Genomic DNA, 26,875 nt, shown 5'->3' on the forward strand with positions numbered 1-26,875 from the left:
ACCCTAAAAAAAAAATCTCACTGAAAGCTTCGTTTTTTTGAGATATCAACCTAAAATTTTTAAAACACAACTTGTTCAGATTTTTGGCTTTGATTTTTTTTTTGTTGCAATTTTAGAGTCGCCCAGGTTTTGAAAACATATATTTTATATAAAATACGAATAATTACATTTTTACATAGTACATTTTCATAAACTCAAACTTCTATAACTTTCTTTCTGTTTCACTTCCTTAATTTATTTCACTTTTATAACGAGACCAATCTTAACCAACCAAGACATAACCGATTAGGCCTATGTTTACCAGTGACGGGCATTTTTGACATCATTTTGTATGAACATGTCTGTTCAAGCGCAAGACGGCGTTAAATGGAGTTTAATTTAGAATTGGCATGTTTGCACACAGAAAGCCGGTCTGGTAGTGGCATTTAAACCAGTATTACTGGTATTACAGTGCACCACCCCTGCCCTACGCACACACATATACATCTTTATGTAAATTATGTCATCCGTATTTTTGTACATCTTTCATTTTTACATTCTGTATCCCGCATTTATGTTAAGAACCGGAATTCCTTGTGCGCTTGAACCAACGAATCACTTCATAAGCTGTTCAGTTTGTCCTGATTGGATGTTCTGTAAAGCTTTTCGGTCATAATAACAGTATGAGGAAGGTCAGGCTTACTGTAACAACAGATATTCATAACTCAATTCACCCAGACTGAACTTTGATCAACGCTAGTGTGATGTTGTCTTCTCTCTTTGACCTGGTGGAGACATTACCTAAGCCTCGATAAGCAAAATGAAACGCGACGATAAAAGCATATGCGGGTTTCTTTTACACATGAACACAAAGTACGATAAAAGGTCACCGGATCGCAACTACCTGTAAGGATCAGCTGACATGATGTGACCGGTCAAAGGTGATTCACTTTAATAGTGGCATTACTCATTTACACTCAAGACTACATAAATCACTTTTCCTGAGTCACACACTTTCATAAAAGCACATATCTAATCAATCCAAAACGTAATGACTGAACAGATTAGAAACTAGTATAAACACTATGAAATCACTGAGAAACTATGATAACAGTAGAATAAACGCTCATTTTCTTTTACACAGTTTACCAAGATTAACTTTATTTGAAAGTTTCAGTATAACTTTGTTCTTCAATATTTCATTGGACAGGAATCAGGTGCTGTTGAGTATCAGTTTGTCAAGCATGTTTTGATTTCATTCATCTAGTTTTTATTTTTCAACTAGAGAGTGAGCAAGTATGAACACAGGTAATGGCCCCTAACATGCTATCATTCACAGGATTTTATTTATTTATTTATTTATTTAGTTAGTTATTTGACAGGGACAATGTACATTAATTGACATTACTGTAAATGCACCAGAATTAGCCAAAAGGCTATTTTTCATCTGTTGTCCCTGGACAGATCTTAAAATTGTCTACCTAAAATGAACAATAAAAGATTACAATGAACAATACAAATATAAAAAACCGTAAAACAGATATAGTTCTTCAGTTCTAATAAATACAGTGTACACACTTGCTATAATAGACATTGTTAAAATTGATACCAATTTATAAAAATTATACTACACACTGACCCAGCATAAACACAGGTCGCAGTACCGTTGGATTAAGAAGTGACGATACCTAGTCTTATTAATGCTCACATGTCTGATGTGTTATGAACCAGTTTTTCAGATGTTTTTTGAATAGAGAGTATGTGGTGAGTTCTCTGATGTTCTGAGGGACAGAGTTCCACTCCTGCGCTGCTGTGACTGAAAAGGCACTCTGACTAAATGCACTTTTTCGCAGAGGAACAACACAGTCTCCTCGGGCCGACCCTCGTGTTACTCTCTGTGTGGTGTTTCTAATGTTTACAAACTGACTGAGTGGAGGGGATGACAGACCATGGATGATTTTGTATAACAGACAAAGATTTGAATACTTGATGACATTTTCCCAACCTAAAAGCTTATGCTTCTGTAAAATGGCACAATGGTGATAACTTGAGGGCTTTTTATCCAGAATTTTAATTGTCTGTTTGTAAAGTGACTCTAAAGATTTTAATGTTGTTTTATTTGCCTGTGACCAGGTTGTAAAACAGTAAGTAATGTGAGACAGAACCATACTGTACATGAACATTTTGGCTGCCTGAAGTGACAATTGTGGTCTTATGAACCGGAAATTAGCAATATTAAATTTGACTCGATTGCAGACCTGTTTTATCTGTGATTTAAAAGTTAATTTAGAGTCTATTAAAATGCCTAGATATTTGAATTCTGACACAACTTTTATTTTTTCCCCCATCACAAAAATATCTGCTTGATTATTTGCCATGTTTGACTTTGAAAAGTACATTGATACTGTTTTATTTACATTAAGTTTTAAGCAGGATTGATTTAACCATTCAGCAACATGGGCCATAGTCTGTGTAAGTTTTTCCGAAACTTGTTTTATGTTTTTGCCATGAATATAAATGACTGTATCGTCTGCGTACATCTGAATGTAGTCATCTGGACAAACTGAGGGGAGATCGTTTATATATAGTGAAAATAACAGAGGCCCCAAGATAGAACCTTGAGGTACCCCTGTAGACATGGTAAGGGGCGGTGAGTGGTAATCTCTGATCCGAACTGACTGTGAGCGATTCGATAGATATGATTCGATCCATTTTATTGCATCTGAGGAAAAATTAAATTTGCTTAGTTTAGTTAATAAAATTTTATGGTTTACAGTGTCAAAGGCTCTTTTTAGATCGAGAAAAACAGCTCCAACCACGCCACCTTTATCCAGTAAATGTTTGATATTCTCTATGAAAAAACAATTAGCAGTTTCCGTAGAATGTTGAGTTCTGAAACCAAATTGCATTGAATGAAGGGAAAATGAAGTGGTATTCAAATGTGTTAATATTTGTTTGGAAATTAATTTCTCTGCAACTTTTGACACTGTGGGTGTGATGCTAATTGGTCTATAATTGTCCACTGATAATAGATCTCCATTTTTGAAAATTGGAACGACAGCAGCTAACTTCCACACATTTGGAAATACTGCCTCAGTAATGGAGAGATTGACCATTTTGGTGACTGGTGTTAATAATGTGGAACTGAGTTCTTTCAGCATGCACATATCTATGCCAAATATATCTCTAGTTCTGGAAGCTTTTAGTGTTCTTATTGTCTGTAAGACTTCAGATTCTGTAACGATCCCTAAATTGAAAATTGGCTGTGAATTATTTATCAGACAAGTATTTAGATTGTTAGGTGGGAAGCTTTGGGCAATAGTGGATACAGATTCACAAAAATAATTATTGAAGGCATCTGCAACTTCCTCTATATTATTTGTAATGTGTCCATTTATCTTAATTTCTGAAAGTTGTTTCCTTTTTGGGTCCAGTCCTACAAGTTTTTTAAGTTGGTTCCAAATTGTTTTAGAGTTCCCTTTTGCATTTTCTATTATAGTCAAGAAAAAATTAGCTTTAGCCTTGCGTATAGCTTTAATAGTTTTATTCCTCAATGTTGTAAACAGCTTTTTAGCACTAACTGACTTAGTTTTAATTGCATATTTTAACGCCTGATCCCTCTCTTTCATTAATTTGACTATGTCAGCGTTCATCCAGGGAAGTATGTTTTTATTGTGTTTATGTTTAACCTTACAGCTAAAATCTTTAATTGTTCTCTTAATTGTCGCTACAAAAGATTCACAATCCATTTCACAATTTGCTCCCAACAATATTTGATCCCAGTCAATCTGCTGGACAGCTCTATTAAATCCTTCCTGGTGATTTTTTGGAATTCCAACAAACTCACGCTCTCTGACAGAATAATTAAATCTCTTTTTTGACAGCTTCCTTACCACAAGTATCAAATTGTGATCAGAAAGACCAGCTAACATATTGTATGTTTTAAATATTCTCTCAGGTCGATTGGTAAATGCTAAATCAATCTGGGTGCTGCTTGATGTGGTAATTCTAGTGGGTCCTTTGATCAATTGAACTAGATCAAATTTGTCAGTTATTTTTTTTAGTTTTTTTCTACATGATTTGTCCTCCCAGTTTATGTTGATATCCCCCAAAATAATGGTCTCTTTGTTTAAGTTAGATTCTTTCAGTAATTTTTCAAATTTTTCGTAAAAAGTGACATCTGAAGAGGGGGGGCGATATACCACAATGATTGTAAAAGACATTTGTGGCGATAGTATGATATTTAAGCCCAAGCATTCCAGTTCATGATCATTCAGCCATTGAATTTCCTGACACTGAATGTTGCTTTTTATGTATATCATGACACCACCACCCTTCGCTCCTTCTCTGTCTCTCCTGAACATATTATAGCCAGGGATTTTAAGTGCTGCAGAGGGGGCATTATTATAGAGCCAGGTCTCAGATAGACAGAGATAATCCAGATTTGATGCAAGTAACAGGTGATTAACTTGTTCTGTTTTTGACATGATGCTTCTTATATTTAAATGCCCACCCAGCAGACCTTTGGGTTTTGCCTTAGGGTCCCAAACTATTCTCGAGTGATTGACAGTTTGAAAGAACGCCCATTTCCGGTGTTTGGCTACCCCTGGATTGAGCCGATTGAGCTGGATTTTGGGGTGAGAAATTGAATTATTTTTAATTATTAAAAAGTCGACACTTTAACACCCACTTTATTGGAAGGCCATTCAGAGATCTACTGGTTTAAGAAAACGTCAAACATCTGGATGGCCTTATTAGAGTCACTCCCCCACATCCCATCAGATGCTTAAAGCCAGTTCACACCGACACTACACAGGGTTCCTACACAATTTCCATTTCAAAATTCCATACTTTTCCAGACTCAAATTTCCAGACCTCATACAGATTTTTCCGACCATATTTAAAGGGGAACTATTGCGGGTTTTGTAGCTGAACTGAACAGCTTTGGAGTTATTGGAATGGCTATATGACTTCTTTCTGGTCGAATGGTGGTCGTCTCACAACGGCGCTACATGGTGACGCACTTACTTGTTACACTCTGAGTCAAAATGTGTATGCTATCATGTTAAATTTGTACATTTGTACAGTGCAATGTTGTTCATTTTTGTAATTTTGTAAATTTAAATAACTGTAAACCCCTACAGAAACAGAAGGGATGTTCATGTACAATTAACCAGAAAATTAGAAAATAGAGCTAAAGTCATGTTTAGTTGTTTAGTCAAAGATGTCAAAGTCAAAAATGTTTAGTAAAACTCTGTTTGAGGTAGGGGCGCTGTGATGGCAACTGCTGCCTAACAACGTAACAACCAATCACTGCAGACCTAGACTCTGGCAGATCAAGTGTAAAAACGATCTTTAGGCAGCGCTCGCTGGCAGCCTAATCCAAACGCCATGAAAAAGACGATTGCATATTATATACATTTAGAAGTGATTCATTTTATATTTAGAAAACGAAATAGGTACAATAGTCTGGAAAGTTGTTGAGTTGTTCACACCATACGACACAACGTGATTGATCGCACTACACGAGCTGACAACAACTCTGTCACCCAACGATTCTATCTTGTCTACAAACCACGTTTTGTTACGAAAAATCACGCGATAAACGAACCGGAAATGACGTGAAACAGTGTGCGCGGCAATAGAGAGCCTAAGTCCCTCCCCTTCCGGTCGACCACCATGGGACATTATTTCGGAAAAATATTGAATGGTAGTCAATGGCGAGAGACAACAAATATTTTGATCTCGTTTGAATTGTGCCCTGAATTACACATATGATGTTTGTCAATTTAAAAGGTACATTTTAAAGTAAAGAAAGTCGCAGTTTGATGTGAAACCGAACCGTTGAGGTATAAGACTGTGAAAATACGTAATTACAAAGACTACAATTTTTTTTACATTTTCTCTCAATGAATGAAGCTAACTTTACTGAGGCTGTCTGTCATTGTTTCTACAGTTTTACGTTAAAATCGTAACGTTATACGCCGTGTTTTGTACCAGACTGCACACACACGAGCAGCGGATCTCGTTTCGCTTCCCGGGAGATGTAGTTCATTGAGCGATTTTCACGTAAAACTAAATGTTACTCTTCTGTTGTAAGACAAACTGCGACGTTTTTGACTTTCAGGATTATCTTTTAAATTGACAAACATCATATGTGTAATTGAGGGCACAGTTCAGACGGAATAAAAAGAGAAGTTGTCTCTCGCCATTGACTACCATTCATATTTTTTCCGAAATAAGGTCCCAAGAGCCGGAAGCGGAGGGGCGGGACTTAGGCTCTCTATACCCAGCGAAGAAGAGAAGAACACAACACGCGAATATGGACGTCAGACAAAAACTTGTGCTGCAAACTGTTTGTCGATGATTTGCTATGAGAAAAAAATGAAAAAATAAGATTTACTCAGTGACCTCAACCCATGCCTTGCTCTGATTGGCTGTAGCGCATGACATCACTGAGGTTGAGTCATGCGACAGCTCTGGATATCTAGCATCATGATAGCACCAGATATTTTTCTGGGCTCGGCGATGTGTTGTTGGCTCTTTCATACTAACAGATTGGCGAGTGTTCATCGCCCACAAACCCCCGCGATTTTCACGCGATAACACCCTGCTGCCCTGGGTCTCAACGACTGGGAATCAGGCTTAAAATCCTGTAGTGTGAACTTGGCTTTAGTCTCATAGTAGTTACATATTAAAGACACGTAATAGAGAGTGTGACCAATTAGCTTATCAGATAATGGTGATTTCCACCCGTTGAGATGAAGTGCCAATAGATAACTGACACACTTATGGTAGAGAGAAACAATGTGGTAGCTCTCTTTCACATCAATGACAGATTTCATTTGTGGAGCTCTATGATTTTTCACAATGCAGAAAACAGACGGAGTCACGTAATCCAGTCATTTACAGTGTGACGCGGAATATTGTATAATTAGGCTATTTCTGGAGGCATAAACCCAAAGCAGGGCTGTAGAATGAATATGGAAATGAGATATTTCTCACTTGTAAATGAGATATTTATCTCAATGTGATTATTTCCCTGGTTAAATAAAGGTTTAATAATAAAAAAAAAATGGACGAGTGTCTGTGAACATTAAAAAGGCTGCTATTGAAATCTGCTATTAAAGGGTTAGTTCACCCAAAAATGAAAATTCTGTCAGTATGTACTCACCCTCATGTTGTTCCAACCCCGTAAGACCTTCGTTCATCTTCGCAACACAAATTAAGATATTTAAGATATTAAGATCGCTCCTGCATACAGTCCATAGGCTTCTTGAGGGAATGACTTTCTGTCCTCGAAAAGTCATTAAAGACATCGTTAAAATAGTCCAAGTGACTACAGGGGCTCAATCTTAAGTTTATCAAACGACGAGAACACTTTTGTGCGCAAAAAAACAACAAAAATAACGACTTTATTTCAACTATTCACTTCCTTCTCCATGGGCCTGTAGTCAGTTAACGTAGTGTGATTGCGTAGAGCTACGTCACACGTAGGCTCACTATTGGCCGGCGCTAGTCATGTGTGTGTGATGCGTGTGACGTACAATAACAGAAGCTTACGCTATTAAACTAGTAACCTGACTCGCGCAGAGGGAGAAATAAACGAATAGTTAAAATAAAGTCATTATTTTTGTTGTTTTTTTGCGCACAAAAGTGTTCTCGTCGTTTGATAAACTTAAGATTGAGCCCCTGTAGTCACTTGGACTATTTTAACGATGTCTTTTATGACTTTTCGAGGACAGCAAGAGCCAGTCCCTCAAGAAGCCTATGGACTGTATACAGGAGCGATCTTAATATCTTAAATATCTTAATTTGTGTTGCGAAGATGAACGAAGGTCTTACGGGGTTGGAACAACATGAGGGTGAGTAAATACTGACAGAATTTTCATTTTTGGGTGAACTAACCCTTTAAAAGTCTGCGTGTCTCAGTTTGGTCGACTACACATAATGATCCGCCGTCTCACTATACAAGGACACATGAACTTGAACACCAGCGCTGCATTACACGTTATTAAAACTATCGTGTCTTCAACTCAACACGTCAAAATAAAAGTTTGGTTTAACTTGATGATGTACATTAGAACGCACTCCTCAAAGTAATAATAAATAAATCTTTATTTAAAGGTATTGCACACTTTAACATGTCTTTTTAAAATCAACAAACCTTTCATTTTACATTTTCATTTGATTACATTTGAACAGATTCATGTAATGATAATAAATTGGTATTAAATTATAAATCACAAAATGTCAAACATTTATGAGGCCTTTTGTTGTAAAAAAAAAAAAAGGTTAATCAATTCAATTTATTTGATTCAATTAATTATCTGATTTTTTTTATAATTTATTAAATGTTTAAGATTCATTATTTAAACATGCTTACTTAATATTTATTTAACTTAATTATTTGAATTCACCATTAAAACAGTATCCAGAAAAAGAAAAGGTGGAAAATTGAAAAAAAAATGACAATTTTTTATTTTATTTAACATTACAATTGAATGGAATTGACCCTTCGCTAAGCCCCGCCCTCCCTAGTTACTGTTGCTACGCCTGTCAAGCTTTCGCGGCTGGCACATCTATTACAGTGTGTATGCACCGGTGTCAGACATTCCCAATCAGATAATTAGTCATTTTCGGCGAACAAGTGAAATATTTGAGGGACTGCAGTATTCCATTCGAGGGATATATCCACGATATAATATGCAACCGATTAGAGAATAATTTCTTAAAAATTGAAGCTAAAGCCTATAGTCCAAGCGCAATCAGCAGCGCCTCATGCCGACCATTCAAATGGGAAACACACAAGTAAGGAACAGCTATGTTCGTGCACATTTAATAATCATAAATCAAACAGCTTATCCATAAATCTTGTGGGATAACACTAAACACCGGGAGAGCCGTGATCGGAATGGGTTAAAGTTACTTAATCAGGGTAGGCCGTTGATTAACAACATGCTGAAACATATTTTAAAGAATGTCAGTGAGCCTTGTCTTGTCTTTAATCGTCTTATTTTACGTTAAAATGCATTATGACCAAAGAACCGTCGATATTTCCAAGCAATAGGTGTTTTTGTTAATCCTGTCGACATTTAGTTGTGAATGGGTCTCGATCACGCCAATCCTTTCTCCCCTCGGCTTTTCGGGAAGGAAAAAAAAAATCCACTTCCCCGTCCAAACTTTTAGGATCCCGGGTATCAGATTAACACAATCCATACACACAATGCTTCGGCATGTTTCCCTCGCTCGAAAGCTTGCCAGACCTCCCGCGCCTAGTTACGGTTGCTAAGACACATTTTCGGGCGTGGCTTAGCGAAGGGTCAATTGAAAAAAATGATATATATATATATATATATATATAAACTTTTTATGTTTTTAAATGATAATAATAAAAGTCTTTTATTATTAAAAAATAATAAAATAAAAGTCTTTTCTGCTCACCAAGGCTGCTTTGTTTGATGAAAAAAAATGACAGTAATATTGTGAAATATTATGAAAATTTAAAATGACTGTTAGTGTTTTCAATTTTAATATATTTTAAAGTGTAATTTGAAAGCTGAATTTTCAACATCATTACTGTTGCTGATTACACATCAGTTTTCAGTGTCACATGATCCTTCAGAACTCATTCTAATATGCTGATTTTATGCTCAAAAAACAAATTATTATTTTCAACGTTGAAAACAGTCGTGTACCATCCCCCCCCCCCCCCCAAAAAAAAAAATCTATGATGAATAGAAAGTTCAAAAGAACAGCATTTATTTAAAATATAATCTTTTCTAACATTAACAACTCATCCTCGATGAATAAAAGTATTTTGTAATTTTTTTCCCCCCAAAAATAAAAAAAATTATTCTTACTGACCACAAACTTTTGAACGGTAGTGATTAATGTTACAAAAGCTTTCCATTTCTGATCAATTCTGTTCTTTTGAACTTTCTATCCATCAAAGAATCCTGAAATAAAAATGTAAAAAACTGTTTTTAATATTCTTGAGCATCATATTATAATAATTTCTGAAGGACTGGAGTAATGATGCTGTAAATTCAGCTTTGATCACAGGAATAAATTACACTTCACTAAATATTCACATAGAAAACCGCTGTTTTAAATTAATAATATTTCACAATATTACTCTTTGATTATTTTATAATAATAATAATAATTGCAGCCTTGGTGAGCAGAAGAGACTTCTTCATAAAAAATCTTACCGATCTAAAACTTTTGACCGGTAGTGTGTGTGTGTGTGTGTATATATATATATATATATATATATAATAAGTGGGACTAAATTATGATTATGGTCCTGCACAAATTTCAGAGCTAGTCTAAACTCACCAGTATAGGTGTTCTGGATGGGGAAGGTGACCACAGACGGCTGCTGCTGCGGGGAGCTGAAGAGGACCTGCTGGGTGAGGCCGAACACCGGGCTCTTCCCGGCCGTGGGGGGCGGCTGGAGGCTGGGAGATGGAGCGGGCTGGGCTTTGGGCTGTGTGGTCTGCAGTGTCCCGGGATTGGCAGGGGTGGAGTTCACCTGTGCCAGAGGAGACTGCTGGAAAGTGGGAGGGAGGAACGCCTTGTCCGGGACGGAGGAGCTGCGGCTGATGGGGGGGCCCAGCAAGGCGTCAAGGTGCGGGCTGCTGCTGAGGATGGAGGAGCTGCTGGGCGTAGAGGAGGCGGGTGGAGGAGAGGAAGGGCTGGACAGAGGGGGGGCTGCGGGACCAGGAAATGAAGTGTGATCGAACAGACCCACAAACTCCATGTCCTGGTTGTTGATAAGCTGGAGCATATCTGTCGAAACATGGAAAGAGACGAATATTTCACTCAGTTGTAGGATGGAGACGGTGATCTGACTGCAGAGTGACCCATTACAGAGTTACATCATTCAGAGCGACGACTCTCACACAGAACCGGTCAAGATCCTGCGCTTCACAATGAATAACACACACGCATGAGAGGAAATCATGTCTAAATGAAGCTCAAAAACCTGTAGGCTACAAAAACAGTCTTAAAATATTGAGAATTAATAACCTAATAAAAGTAGGTGACCATTTGTGGGGATCGGTTTATCACATTAATGACATGTTAATCATCCTGAATTATCTTGATTTTAAATAGGCGATTACTTTAGATGCACCCTAAACTTTAAAGGCATAAATTTATTCAACTTCTTTAAATGAAAGTAAAGGGGTTTTGTACATTATAGTTTGTTATTATCAGAACAAAGCATTATTATTTATCATCATCACCACATTTTAATTAAACAACACATACTTGTTTGGATCTGAGATAAATAAATAAAATTATTTCATGCACAAATGTATAATTGAATATATTTTTCATGTAATCAATATATATATATATTTTTAAATAACTAATTGAAAAAAATGTGGGATATGAGATAAAGAAATTAAAAGAATGAGAGGAAAAGCAGTATTATTATTATTATTATTAGATTATAAAATAATACATTATTATTATTGGGATGTGAAATAAGGAAAAATAAATATAATATACATGTTCATAATTATGATTTAAATAAATAATTCATTACACATATTGGGATCTGAGATATAAGAATAAAAATAATCAGATTATAATCAGTATAATAATAATAATTATTATTATTAGATTATAAAATAACATTATTATTGGGAAAGGGATATGACATAAGGAAATAATGCACAAATATTATATAATATATATAACTTAATATACAATTCTTTTTTTTTTAGATCAGAAAGTAATTATTTAATTTAATAAATAATACATTAATAATATTGGGATCTGAGATAAAGAAAACCGAATCAGAGTATCTTCAAAAATAATACATTAATATAATTGGGATCTGAAATAAGGAAATAAAAAGTATTTTATGCACAAATATTATATAATTTAAAAAAAAAATTAATCAGAGAAGAATAATTTCATTTAATAAATACATTAATACAATTTTGAACAGAGATAAAGAAACCCGGATCAGAGTGTCTTCATAAATAATACATTAATATAATTGGGATCTGAAATAAGGAAATAAAAAGTATTTTATGCACAAATATCACATACAATTTAAAATTTCATGCATGATATCATTTTGTTAAATCAGAGTATAACCAGTATAACATGACTCATATAATAAGAACCATAATAAAGTTAGTGATGTTACTCTACTGGAGAGTCAATTCCCAACAGTGTATCAAACTGAAGTGGTCAGAAGTGGTGTTTTCCGTGCACGTGACCCCACATGGCCTTAGCCTCCCTCCATCAGTGAGCACAGGCATGGCGGCGGCCGGTGTGTTTGTATGAGGTGATCGCGCTCGACCAATCAGAAGCCCGGAAAGCGCCTCGCGCTAGAGGTTACTATCGGGCACTGTCCGCTTCAGCAGCGGGGTTTACTTTCGGTCAGACTCAGACTACACTTCACTTCTTCACCGTGCGTGGACCATTTAACCATTACAAAGGTGAATTACTAAAGGGTCTAATATCGCAAAGGACATACATGTAAATAAATACACATTTTCAGATATATTCAAACTGTCTAAATATGTTTAAACGCTTTTCGGTGTGTGATACAGGACTGATGGCGTTTTGTCATATATATATATATATATATATATATATATATATATATATATTTTTTTTTTTATATTTTTTTTTTTATATTCTAGTTCTCAGAGAAGTGTGTCGGTTGGGATGGGAATGGCCGATTGTAACCTCGCGCGACGTCATTAGTCGAGGATGGAGGGGGCGGGGCTTCACAATGCAACTTCTACTGAAACGCCCACAATGTAATGACACCCTGCATTTTAGTATCATTTTAATTAGATTTAACATACAATGCACCATTACAATGCGTGCAAATAAAGGACCCATAGATAGATGTGACATAGATGTGCTCTCCAAGCAGAAAAGCAACACACGCACGCCTAGCTTCACTGACACCACCTGATCAGATGCGCTCAGTGTGTTTAAAGGACGACACAACAAAACAAGCATCCTAGTATGTGACGACAAAGTGCATAGATGCAATCGCTCATTTATTACAGATGTTTGTTTTCCCATTATTTTAATCACGTGTACATGCGTCTGACAGCACCATCGATCAATGTAAGTTAAATGTGTCTGCAAACACATGATTCACTTCGTCCAACCATCTAAACCTGCCAAACAGCACTGCAAGTGTAAACAAGCGGTGTCTTACCATCAATGTCGCTGAGCAGAGCCGAGTCGATATCACTCGGATCATGTAAAGACATACTGGAGTCCAAGGTTTCCAGTGACGGGTCGTCAAAAGACAGATTCATTGTCCTCGAATGCTTTTTCAAGCTGGCTTCGGAAGTATTAAATCACTCACTCACACAACAAGCGGTATTCCATGGAAACTAGGAACTTCTTGCACTCATCGAGCAGGCAAATATGCCGGGACATTTGTTGGCGTAACGTTAGTTTTCGTAGGACACGTCCACTTGATTTTTGACTAACGTTAACTCAACTTTCTGGCTGATTCTGTCCACTACCTGCTCGCGTTCGTTTCCATACTGCCGCACAAGGCAAAGTTGACTTAAGAGTTTGCTTTGCACATTAGCATGCTAGCAACGAGAGCCAGGCGAACCCCAGACGACGGTGGGTGATTGACACGCCCCTCGACCAATCAGAACTCGCTTCTTTAGTTGATGAGTCTCCTTCACATGGCCTGCATTGAAATAAAACTGTCAAAAAAAGTCACTTTATTTTTTACTGTTTTTTTTTTTTTTTTTATTTAAGATAGAGTAGCATTTGGATTATTATGTACAATTGTTGTTTTTACTTGTATTATTGTATGTTATTTATATAAATGTGTCAAAGCTATTTTAAAACGTTCATAATTATTTTCGACCTTTTCAATTATTACGCTGAGAGTCGATATGTGTTCAAAGAGAATAGGAAATCGATATTTGTTTTACTATAAAGTGCTCAAATACACCCCCGTTTTTGTTTACAAAACCTCTCTCGGCAACTGCATGGTCTGAACTTCAGTGGGCTTGTCTCCCTCAGCCAATCAGAGTTGATCAGAGGTGGGCACTAGGACATCAAGTTAGTATGAGCCGCAGTGATGACTCCGCCTGTAGAACCAGACAAACCAACCAATTGGGAGCCAGAAAGCAAGTGGGGTGATATGACGTCACTCATGTGGCTCCGTGATTACATCATGTATTTCTCGTAGAATAAGAACAAAATATTTATTAAAAAAAAAATATTTATATATATAAATATCTGAACGGGGATTAATATGAAAAGCTTAAATAAAAATGAAGCTTTTATTGAAACAAACCAAATTCTTTAAAAAACAAATTAAATAAATCCAATATAAGCACAATTGATGCTATCCACTCGAAAAATGAATATAAACACATAAATTGGTCAAGGTATAAAGCAGGATGGATTGATAGTGTTTACAGAGTTAAGTCATTCTATATGTCTGTGAACTCACACACATAGATAACAAACAGAAGTGAAGTGGGTCAATGACCGAGAGTAACACCAGCGACTGACTGCAGGAAAACTGATGAAACCAAGGAGCTCGAACGTACGTGTTATGATTATTTATGGTATGTTCGTGAGGAGGTGTATGTCTGCCTGTTAAACACACACACACACACACACACACACACACAGTCCAGAGGCTTCAGTCATTAATCTATGGAGGTCTTCAGCAGCTGTCCAAAATAGCAAACACTAAGTGCACTTACCACAAATTACTGGTAAGGAAATTAGCAAAATGCACTTTGCTGTCTCAGAAAAAAAAAAACATCAAAGACAGAGGGAAGTTTTTGGAATAATATGGGAAAATGTGTGTGGAGTTATGAATCACAATGTGTATGCAGAGCGATGTCTCATTATAACATGCTGATTTGGTGCTAAAGAAACATTTCTGATTATTATCAATGTTAAAAACGTTCATGTTGCTTAATATTTTTGTGGAAACTGATTTTTTTTGGTATATGGCACTGATTTCTGAAGGATCATGTTACACTGAAGACTGGAGTAATGATGCTGAGCATTCAGCTTTGATCACAGGAATAAATTACACTTTACTATATATTCAAATGGAAACAATTCTTTCAAATTGTAATATTTCACAGTATTATATTTTTTTTACTTTATTTTTGATCAAATAAATGCAGCCTTGGTGACATGAGACTTCATTTGACTAGTGTGTATATATATGTTTATATTGAGAGAGAAAGAGAAAGTGAGAGAGAGAGAGAAAGTGTGAGAGAGAAAGAGAGAGAGGATTTAAGTTTGTTGTCTTACCCCAATTTAACCATTGACAATGTGTCATTATTATTTGTGATTTAATTATCATGTTATATTTTATGGAAGACCATAAGATTGACCAAAATAGAACATCGAAATCTGAACATCTAGATATTTAACATTTCACAACTTCAGGCCAACCGTTTTTTTCCATTTATCAGTTTAAAATGTTAGTTAGACATGTTGATCTCGAGGAAGCAGCCGATCAGGTTAACCGAACCGTCAGACTGACAGTAAGACTCAACACATTAAGATTTTTTTTTTCAAAGCTCACCTTAAAATGATGAAAGATTTCTTAGATCTGCTCATTAAAATGACTCACGCAGGGAAATGTTTGCATTAAGCAAATGAATCACTTTAATAAAATAGTTTGGATTAAACAATAAATCTGACAAAAGGAAACGTCATTACATCATTATTCTAAAATACATTTGAGACATCATGAGGTAAATAATCAAGAGTTAAGACTTTTAATGTCACACGATGGCAACACTCATTGAAGCAGTTAATCCAAATCATGATGAAAGCTCTTCAGAACAAGCAGATCATACACTTTCACAAGTCAGAAATCAAACATAGATATCGCTTCGTAGATATACCTCCAATGGCCTTAGTTAAGAAACGCATCGCCGTTATTGAGTGTTTCACACGTTTAACTGCTGATTGGACAGATTTAGGGGAAATGATGGAGGTTTGCAACAGGTTTCGATTAACAAAGTTCAAGCTCTTGCCTTCCAATCGTCAGTCGTTTAACATTTGAGGCCTTTGACTGTGAAACGCATCTAGCTGCAGTTAACTTAACAAAAACATAAGACTGAAAGTGCACATCTTCCTTCAAACATAACCTCACTTCTTTGGGAGATAGCAGTGCGACATGTAGCTCGATTACAACCGTACGGCACAGCTGTAAGCGACTGGAATGAGATATCCTGCAAATCCCGAGGAAAATCTTTCATGACGAATCACACACACAAAAGGGATGCAATTAAAGGTGCACTATGTAACTTTTGGCCCTCTAGTGGTTAAAAAACTAAACTGCACGCATTTTGCGAATGCATTTTAATGAACTCTGTTAAAGAGCTACATACGCTCATTTATCTGTTCAATAAAATAAACTACTCCACCATTGAGTCATAAAAACGCCATACCCGCATCGCTTTACAACATTTCAAACGCCTCAGTTCTTGCCATCTCTGAAAAGCCGAGCCGACGTCGATACTTGTTTTATTACGAGCTCTTATGTCGCGTCCTGTTCGCAAGCATGTCAACAAAATCCATCCACTAGGTAATAAATAGTGAATCAGGAGAACACATTTTGTCAATTTCGAACAATTTGTCGAACAAAAAAAGTTACATAGTGTACCTTTAAACATTTACAAACCTTTAGTACTATACACAAACTTTCCTGCTGTATATACTGTATATACACATCTATGTATACGTATGGATACATATTTTACAAAAGCCATTAGGCAAATATAATTCTTAGTTAGGTCTAGTAAAGCAGAAAGCGAAACTTTCATTCATCTTTCCTGTCGAATGTGCGGATTTATCCTTATTGGAATCAATCGGGAATCTGACAAAAAAAAAGAGGCATAAGCAATCTCATGAAGAAAGGTGTGTCATATTTCACCCCAAGACCAAAGAAAACTGTGTAAAGCAAATAAAGTTTGACATTTAGGTAAAGGTGAAGAAGACTCTTATTTTGTTGCTAAAATTCTTGTATTAATTCTTGATTTAGTTAATTCTTGTATTAGTTGCTATAAATTCATCTTAGTTGGTTAATTGCTGTGAAAAGTGAAAACACTGCTGGTGTTAACACATTTTACAGTTGGGTAAGTTTCTTATGCTAATCAAGGTGATCAAAAATACAGTAAAAATACTGAAATATTTTTACAATTTAAAATAACCATTTTGAATGTGAGTATATGTTAAAATGTAATTTATTCCTGTGATCAAAGCTGTATTTTCAGCATCATTACTCCAGTCTTCAGTGTCACATGATCCTTCAGAAATCACTCAAATATGACAATCAAGAAACATTTATTCTTATAATCAATGTTGAAAACATATTTTGTTTTGATTTTGGGATGAGATATGAATCACACCTTTCTTTATTTCTTTTTTTTTTTTTTTTAAATGAGCCTGTTCCAGGAAATCATATATCATAATCAAAATTAAGATGCATGTTTGTGTATCACTGAAGACACCTGGGGCCTAATGTATAAAACTCTCTGTAGATTTCATCCTAAAAGTGTGTTTACGTCTGCGCAACATTTCCTCATAAAACATGTGTCGCCAACCAAAATGACCATATAAGGAGCTTACACATATCCTCATCTGCATATCATTTCCATTTGAATATTCCCATCCACCTGATACCAAGTTTAACGGTAATAGAAAGAAAATATTAGACACGGACTATAAATGCCATTATAGGTGCGACCAAATGGGTATAAAATACTTTTAATTTCTATTTAAATTAATATAAAAATATTGCAACTTCTGCGTAACTCCATTAATGAGTGGCATATTTAACCTAAATGTCTATATCAAAATAAAAACTTTTGGAAAAAAAATCACTCGCTCTGTAAAAGAGTGTGTATGCAAGCACACACATACGGCTAGTTTGAAAGGAAAATTGCATACACATTTCAATGCCTTTTTTGTGTGTACGCAACGTTTATACATCAGGCCCCGGATCTATACAGAGCCCCGCACATGACACGCAGACACATATACATACATATATATTAGGGCTGTAAAACGATTAATCGCAATTAATCGCATCCAAATATAAAAGCTTGTGTTTACATAATATATGTGTGTGTAGTGTGTATAATTATTTTCTATATATAAATACACACACATGCATGAATATTTGCATGTATATACTTTATATATACACAAAATGAAATTAATTGATATATTAATTTAATAAAAAAATAATATATTAATAACACATTTTTAATATATACATGCATATGTGTGTATTTGTATATACAACATAATTATACACACTACACACACATAAATTATGTAAACACAAACTTTATTTTGGATGCGATTAATCGCGATTAATCATTTCACAGCCCTTATATATATATATCTCGTATATATCGAGGCCATGGATTAAGATTTTAATTTAACTAAAACAAGGAAAGAGAATTTTTACAACATGACCACAACTTAGTAAATCGAGGGAGCAAATCATTATATCTTGCGAACAATTTACTTAAAACAAGGGAACAAATGTATAAAACGTGCCGACATATTAGTAACTCATGGGAACGTATTGTTCATTAATGTCCACGATATACAATTTCCTTTTAGCTTAAAGGGTTAGTTCACCCAAAAATGAAAATTGTGTCAGTATTTACTCACCCTCATGTTGTTCCAAACCTCTATGTGTTTATTTGTTCTGCTGAACACAAAGGAAGATATTTGGAAGAATGTTTTAATCAAACAGATCTCATTCCCCATGGTAGTCAATGGGGAATGAGATCTGTTTGATTAAAACATTCTTCCAAATATCTTCCTTTGTGTTCCACATAGAGGTTTGGAACAACATGAGGGTGAGTAAATACTGACACAATTTTCATTTTTGGGTGAACTAACCCTTTAATCGTGTGTGGGGCTCTGTAGATCTACCCTTTAAAATGCACTTTAAACCAGGCTATAACGGCTTAGTCAACCTCAACTGGACTCGACATATTTGAACAAAAACCTTAATCGATGGAAATCAAGCTTACTCTCCTGTCTTTGGTAATTCGCACGTGATGATTACGAGGATGTGGCCATTATCCTTCACCAGACCCTCATAAGCACGAGTTGTCTCTCCTACGCCTGATTGAGATGTAGTGTTCCTGCTCTATTTACCACAGGGACGGATCGAGTCCAAATCCACAGTCGACTCAGCCCTACACAAGAACGAATGCACTAAACCTCAAGGAATGGCAATCTTTAAGACCTTCTTCTTTACTGAACAATAAATACAAAACCAAACAGCTCTATTCGACTGCACATCTGTCATTCGAAACGAAGAGACTTAAATCGGCTACATGTCGGCTTAAGCCATCGCTGGATCGCGCCGTTCAGCTTAAAGGTTGTGGTTAACGCAGTACTGACGCAGGATTCTCACAGTGCTCTATCAGAAGGGGGTGTTAGACTGAAGTCTAGCCGCCGTGTGTTAAAGATCAGCAAGCGTTTGGAAGATGGAGGGAATATGGTTGCGGTCGCTGGGCTGAACCGTCAGCTCTACAAGGCAAAGAGATTGTCCTCCGTCTGCTCGGTCTTCTTGCGGCTGCTGCTGGACGCGCTGGCGGGAGGCCTGGTCTCCACACCTGCGGCCAGAGGAGAAGCCTTGTCCGCCGCTTTCGCCCGCTCCGCTAGGAACTTGTCGAACTCTGAAGAGACACCAGGAGAACAACGGATGCCTTTAAAACTAAAAATACTCTCATTAATTGCTCAATTTCATGTTGTTTCAAACCCATTAAAACTTTCATTCATCTTCAAAACACAAATCTTTTAGATGAAATCTGAGAGATTTCGGTCCCTCCATTGACAGGCTACACAACTACCACTTTGACGCTTCAAAAACTTCATAAAGGGATCGTGAAACTAATTCTTATTAAGACGTAATCGCTTTATATGATGAAAAGATTGAAATTAGTCTTTTATTCACATTTAAACATTGATCAAGGTGGTAGTTGCATAGGCTGTCAATGGATGGATAGAAATATCTCAGATTTCATTAAAAAGATCTTCACTTGTGTTTTGAAGATGACCGAAAGTCTTGAGGTTGAGTAATTAATGACGTGAATTTTCATTTTTGAGTGAACTATCCCTTTAAATGGAACTGTTTATTATCATATTTGATCCATCCGTCTCATATAATATGATACACCCAAACTGAGCAAAAATATGCAATTTGGTGTCCAAAAAGTATGATGAAATCACGATAGATTGTAATGAAAATCAACAAGATCTTTTGTCTGCTCAGATTATGTGATTTTGCCTCGTCAGATTACGCGTTGCTTCCCGACCAATCATAGCTTGCCATCTTTAAGCGAGAAGGCGGGATTAGTGACTGACTTCACAAGATTGTAAACAAACAACGGCTACCGAAGCGGTGTGTTGTATTAATCATTTAACCCTCTGGGGTTGTTCGTTTCAGAGTCACACTCGGGGTGTTCGGGTCCAAATGGACCCAAAGGGCGGGATTCATATTTTTTTTTAAAATTCATGATTTTTTTTTTTTACTCGTTTTTTACAATATTTTTTCTTTTCTTTTTTGGTGTTTTGAGAAAATTAAAAGAAAAAAAAAAAAAATATATATATATATATATATATATATATAATTAGAATTAATGCAATAATTATGAAATTTTAAAAAATATATATATATATTTTTTTTTTATTTTTTTTAAAGCTGTATTTCATTTTAGAGTCAAGCCTAGGCCTCATAAAAGCAATTTTTGAAATGAGATGGATGCCATCTGGTGGACAAACTGAGCATTTTAAAAATGCAAAACACATGTATAATCTGAATTTTTTGGTCTGTTTGTGTATAAAAGTGTGATTGTGTGTCTGGATGTGTCTGTTTTGCACTCTTGATGTTTTATAGATTCACCCCTTCACTGTTGTGTGCTTTTGTTCAAGATTGTGGCTGATTTGTAGATTGTACGCACAAAAAAACTCAGTATTTTCACATTTTTGCCAATTTCCCATTCATTTTCCATGCGGGTCCATTTGGACCCGAACACCCAAAGTGTGACTATTTTTTTTTTTACAACCACTTAGACTACTCACATCCTGTCCCCAATTTTTTGGGGTGTTCAAATACTAACAAAGTCACCAAATTTCGGACCGATCGAGGAAGCTGTGATTTTTAAAAAACATGTATTTAAATTCTTCGGGTCCTTTTGGGCCGAACAACCCCAGAGGGTTAATGCAATCCAATATGATGATTGAGAGTCAAGCGCCTGATGGATCATATTTGATAATCACATTTATATTGCCTCAGTATAAGTTATCAATCACACGACAGAAGGCATGAAGTAGATTGCGTGCATAGGGTTTTTCTACAACTGGTCAATTTGAATCGGCATTTCCAACACAATTTATGTTTCCGTAACAAAAACACAAAAAATGCAAGGCTAGACTTTAATACATTTAGCGTTTGTATTGTACCTTCACTCGTGACTCCTTCTTCTTCCTCTTCACCTTTCTGTTCCAGAAAACAACGAGAACAACATTATTCACAGTCACTTTTATCATTTATACACCACATTGAAGTTAAACAACTACTTACCATTCAGCAATACAACCAGTTCACAACATGACATTATCATAAACAAGTATTTCCACATTATTTATGACGACAGATCAGTGTTGGGGAGAAACTGACTGAAAGTAATGATGCTAACTTAACATTCAGCGTGATAGTAGCTCGGCTGTTTTTTAATAATCTAGCTTTTTCATTAACACGCTAATATTTACAACAAATCAGAAGTGTAATATGACCAAACATTCTCCTATAATTCTCCTTAACAAGAAGATTGGGGAAATCAATGCTATTTATTATGACTTACCGGTAATCTTCGTTTTAGGTTGAACTATCCCTTCTTTAAAAAAAAACAAAAAAACAATCAAACAAAAAAAACAACATACTGACCCAAACTTTTAAACGTGTTCAAGTTTGATTGTCAGGAAAAAAATAAAATAAAATAATAATAAATATTTTTATATATATTTCATGCTGCTTACTACACTAACTACTAGTTTTGTTTGATTTTGACCCATGAAATCCAGACATTTTTTTAAACTTATGTATGTTTTATAGTTATATAGTCTACAGTTATCTAACAATTACCCAAAGCCAATGTTTTCTTTCATAGTATTTACTTGTTTTTTTCTAAATTGTAGCATTGTTACTACTGCTATCTGTATTGCTAACTACTCTCACCAATTAAAATAGGCCAACTAAATCAATGATTTGGCCATTTTGAACCTAACGTTATCAGTCAGTAAAAACGATGGTAAATTTAGCTGTTTTAAAACATTTCGAATAAGTTAATATTGTTTAAATTTTTTATTTCATTTCTGCAATTCTGTTTGGTAGAAGTCTGTAGATTATCAATAAATTGGTTTGGCTATTTAAAAACATTGCTCTGTTGCATCTCAGAATTAAATCTGAATACCTGCAGTTTTCGTCAGAGTAACTTTCCCAACACTGTTCAATGGACATATATCACTTTAACAAACCACACAATTATTTGAATATCAGTACAAACACAACACAGTGAACGAAAGCATCCGTCACCAGCATCTCTCTTATCTGCATCTGAAGACGCTCCAACACCAACAACAGACGTTCTGGAGCTTAACTCACATCTTAAATTGGTAGTAATTTATCCCTAATTAATGTTCATTAGTATCATGTGAATGGGTGGCATATGGTAGACTGACAACATGATTGGTGGAAATGAATGATTAGTACTACTGAGTTGGGGGAGGGGGGGGGGGAATCCAAAAATAGAACAAAAAGGACTTGGATAAATGAAAGTGAGAAAGATGACATGGTGTTACCATGGAAACAAAAAAACAGAGAGAACGAAATCAAGGTAAAGAAGTCTCACCACATCGGCACAGAGCCACTCCTCAATGTCATCCATGACAGAGGACTGCGGTACGGGGATCTACGGAGCAAAGCCATGGACAAACCAAAGACCCCGAAAGAACAAAAAAAAACATCCCACAAAACAATAAAAATCACCAGAAGGTCTGAGAGGAAAATAACAACAACAGAAAAATGCAATCAATGCCAAAGAGAGCCACGCGCCTCACACACACACACACACACACAGACACACTGCCTGCACATAGAGCTGGAGCAACACTGTTTCACATGCTGTGAGAGTGAACAATGAAGGAACACTGAAGGGAAGATGCAGTGAATGTGTGTGTCGGAACGAATGTAAGACTAGCCTTTCATCCATTGAAATATAGGATTATGATAAAAGATATGGTGCTTTTTTAACATCAGAACAGCGGCACAAGGGCTCCCCCTACAGGGCGCTGTTTGTTGGACTTTTCTCACATTACATACTGTATTGCGCAATCAAACGTTGAAGCCACAAGAAGTTTGCAGTGACATTTCTTCTACTGTATTTGTTGAGATCAGGAATTAGAAAAGGATGGTCTTTACTGAAGAGTATTTAAATTGTCCCTATTATGCTATTTTAAATGTTCCTAATTTTGTTTTGAAGGTCTCCTACAATAGGTGCATCCAACCAACAGCAATTTTTTTTCAAATTATATACATTGCAGCATCACCTCATTTCCCTCAGTGTCTGAAATGGTATAAAGGATTCAGTCACTCTGAACCTTTCCTTTCTGAGAGCCCACTTTGCTTTGATTGGTCTACTCTGCTCTGATTGGTCAGATGACCCAGTCCGTTGCGATTGGTCTACTCTGCTCTGATTGGTCTGGTGATGACCCAGTCCGTTGTGATTGGTCTACTCTGCTCTGATTGGTCAGATGACCCAGTCTGTTGTGATTGGTCTACTCTGCTCTGATTGGTCTGATGACCCAGTCTGTTGTGATTGATCTACTCTGCTCTGATTGGTCAGATGACCCAATCTGTTGTGATTGGTCTACTCTGCTCTGATTGGTCAGATGACCCAGTCTGTTGTGATTGGTCTGCTCTGATTGGTCAGATAGCCAAGTCTGTTGTGATTGATCTACTCTGCTCTGATTGGTCAGATGACCCAGTCTGTTGTGATTGGTCTACTCTGCTCTGATTGGTCAGATAGCTAAGTCTGTTGTGATTGGTCTACTCTGCTCTGATTGGTCTGATGACCCAGTGTGTTGTGATTGGTCTACTCTGCTCTGATTGGTCTGATGACCCAGTCTGTTGTGATTGGTCTACTCTGCTCTGATTGGTCTGATGACCCAGTCTGTTGTGATTGGTCTACTCTGCTCTGATTGGTCAGATGGCCCAGTCAGTTGTGATTGGTCTACTCGGCTCTGATTGGTCAGATGACCCAGTCAGTTGTGATTGGTCTACTTTGCTCTGATTGGTCAGATGACCCAGTCTGTTGTGATTGGTCTACTCTGCTCTGATTGGTCAGATGACCCAGTCTGTTGTGATTGGTCTACTCTGCTCTGATTGGTCAGATAGCCTAGTCTGTTGTGATTGGTCTACTCTGCTCTGATTGGTCAGATGACCCAGTCTGTTGTGATTGGTCTACTCTGCTCTGATTGGTCAGATGACCCAGTCTGTTGTGATTAGTCTACTCTGCTCTGATTGGTCAGATGGTTCAGTCTGTTGTGATTGGTCTACTCTGCTCTGATTGGTCAGATGGTTCAGTCTGTTGTGATTGGTCTACTCTGCTCTGATTGGTCAGATGGTTCAGTCTGTTGTGATTGGTCTAGTCTGCTCTGATTGGTCAGATGGCCCAGTCAGTTGTGATTAGTCTACTCTGCTCTGATTAGTCAGATGGTTCAGTCTGTTGTGATTGGTCTACTCTGCTCTGATTGGTCAGATGACCCAGTCTGTTGTGATTGGTCTAGTCTGCTCTGATTGGTCAGATGGCCCAGTCTGTTGTGATTGGTCTACTCTGCTCTGACTGAAAACCAACTCACGATGGATTTGGTTTTAACCCAATATTTCTAGTCTGAGTCTTCTCGACATGTCAACAACACAAACCCAACTCTTCCAGCCCTCAGCAACAACTACAGTGTTTGAGGGTCAAAGTAGACTAGTTCTAGAGCAGCCAATGAAGACCATAGGCTGGCACTATTCAAATGTGTTACAAACCAAAGTAGGTTTATCAAGACAGTAAGACTGAATTACTGATGACTCGTTTCAGGCAGTTCAGAATCGCTTTCTTTTGGGAGACAAACTTTATTTGTCGTGCAGTTTGATCTTTGAAACTTTGCAGATATTTTACACTCACAAACAGCGATATTACACACTACATGAAAGACAATACCTATAAAATAAAGCATAATAGGGGCACTTTAAATACTACCAGTCCAATGTTTGAACACAAATAATAAATTAGTTTTGTGGACAAGTTTAAATTGTTCCAATAAATGAATATCTTTACAAAACTAAAACGTATGTTGTTGTTTTTTTTTTTTTTTTGGAATAGGTAGAGAGAGAGAAGTAGCAAATATACATGTGAGCTTCTTCAATAATGTTTAAAACTCAGCTCAGGATGTTCCTCATGAAGTTGGTCGAGAGAATAAACTGTGTCAAAATAAAGTGTGTGCAAAATCTGAAATCTAGACAAAGAGTAAAGATAAATGTAGTTGTCACTACATTATTTCCATTCATCCATTAGTGTCTTTCAAAGTCTTGGTGATTAAACTAGTATCATAGCATGTGGGAACAGTACTAATAGAGAATGAGGAGGTTATATACAGTATAATATTACAATATTTTGTTAGATGATAAATCTCTTAGAGCAGAACAGCTTAGAACGGTGAGTAATTTTAATAGTAGTGAGGATGAAGATAATGAAGGAAAGGCTCTGACCGGCACAGCTGTCCAGTTTAAGGATCTTCTGTAAGCGAGGACCGTGGACAGTTTAAAGCCCATTCACCCTGACAGCCATTTTATGAGTGGATATTCAATACTGTTCAAAAGTTTGGGGTCTGTGATATTTTTTTTGAAAGACATTAATACTTTTTATTCTATAATTTTCTATAATAAAATTGATCAAAAGTGACAGAAAACAAATAATAAATGTCTTTGCCATTTCAAATAAATGCTATAATTTTTTAACTTTCTATTCTTCAAAAAATCATCATTTATAATAATAATAAGTGTTGAGCATCAAATCTTCGTATAAGGAGGGTCATGTGACACTGAAGACTGGAGTAGCTTTGATCACTGGAATAAATATATAAGTAATATTTCACAACATTACTATTTTTACTCTATCAAATAAATGCAGCCTTGGTCATCATAAGAGCAATTTAAAAATCTTATTTTTTTCTTATTAGTGTATTTTTGGTGAAACTAAGTGTGTTCATACTGCTGGACGCCCTAAAGGTATTGATGGGCTTCACAATTGGTAAATCTGATCACAAATGGGGAGATTGTCAGTAAAAACTAACATTCTTGAGGGGAAAGAGTGTAGGATCCCCTTAATTCCTATTGATAGTCATCAGACTGTGTTGCAGCTCATTTGCATAATGTTAAAACTTTGCTGTGTCATTTCATGCACCCTCATAATGCGATTTAGGCATTATTTCGATTAAACTTTACCTTACGTAAACGTAATACTTCAATCAAATTGATGAGAATAAGCTCATAATTGCAGTAACCATAATTGTGGGCAGTTGCGTTCTACACAACTGGGTTAGAGAGTCAGACTAGTAACCGTCGCGGGTTCGAGTCTCAATACCGGCAGGAAAGGTGCCCGTGAGCACCTAACCTCCCAATCGCTCCCCGGGCGCTGGCTTGTGTGTGTGTTTTCAATGCTCCTAATGTGTGCGCACTAACTTGGATGGGTTAAATATGGGTTGCCTTCACGTAACTTCAGTAATATATGTGGCGTATGCCATTTTTGATCGTAATAAA

General features: G+C 36.4%; 2 protein-coding genes across 6 annotated transcripts in view; both read right to left on the reverse strand.

The window, feature by feature from the left end:
* Positions 1–13,962, reverse strand: part of srebf1 (sterol regulatory element binding transcription factor 1) — a 40,462-nt gene extending 26,500 nt beyond the window's left edge. Inside the window, exons 1-2 of one of the 2 annotated variants that reach the window (XM_039675246.2) lie at positions 13,184–13,962; positions 10,321–10,773 (exon numbers count right to left, since the gene is read on the reverse strand). In XM_039675246.2, coding sequence (XP_039531180.1) covers positions 10,321–10,773; positions 13,184–13,286 — 556 coding nt within the window. In that variant the 5' untranslated portion in view covers positions 13,287–13,962. The remainder of the gene's footprint in view (positions 1–10,320; positions 10,774–13,183) is intronic. The other variant, XM_039675245.2, reaches the window with a different exon arrangement.
* Positions 13,963–15,612: 1,650 nt separating this feature from the next.
* tom1l2a (target of myb1 like 2 membrane trafficking protein a) overlaps positions 15,613–26,875 on the reverse strand; it is a 56,805-nt gene continuing 45,542 nt past the window's right edge. For 3 of the 4 annotated variants that reach the window (XM_089128207.1, XM_039675265.2, XM_039675264.2), the window contains 3 exons: positions 22,920–22,979; positions 21,472–21,508; positions 15,613–19,685 (listed from right to left, as the gene is read on the reverse strand). In XM_089128207.1, coding sequence (XP_088984333.1) covers positions 19,537–19,685; positions 21,472–21,508; positions 22,920–22,979 — 246 coding nt within the window. In that variant the 3' untranslated portion in view covers positions 15,613–19,536. The remainder of the gene's footprint in view (positions 19,686–21,471; positions 21,509–22,919; positions 22,980–26,875) is intronic. The other variant, XM_039675267.2, reaches the window with a different exon arrangement.

Source organism: Pimephales promelas, chromosome 3 (assembly GCF_988280905.1).
Source record: "Pimephales promelas chromosome 3, fPimPro1.hap1.1, whole genome shotgun sequence".
In the NCBI taxonomy this organism is placed as follows: Eukaryota; Metazoa; Chordata; class Actinopteri; order Cypriniformes; family Leuciscidae; genus Pimephales; species Pimephales promelas.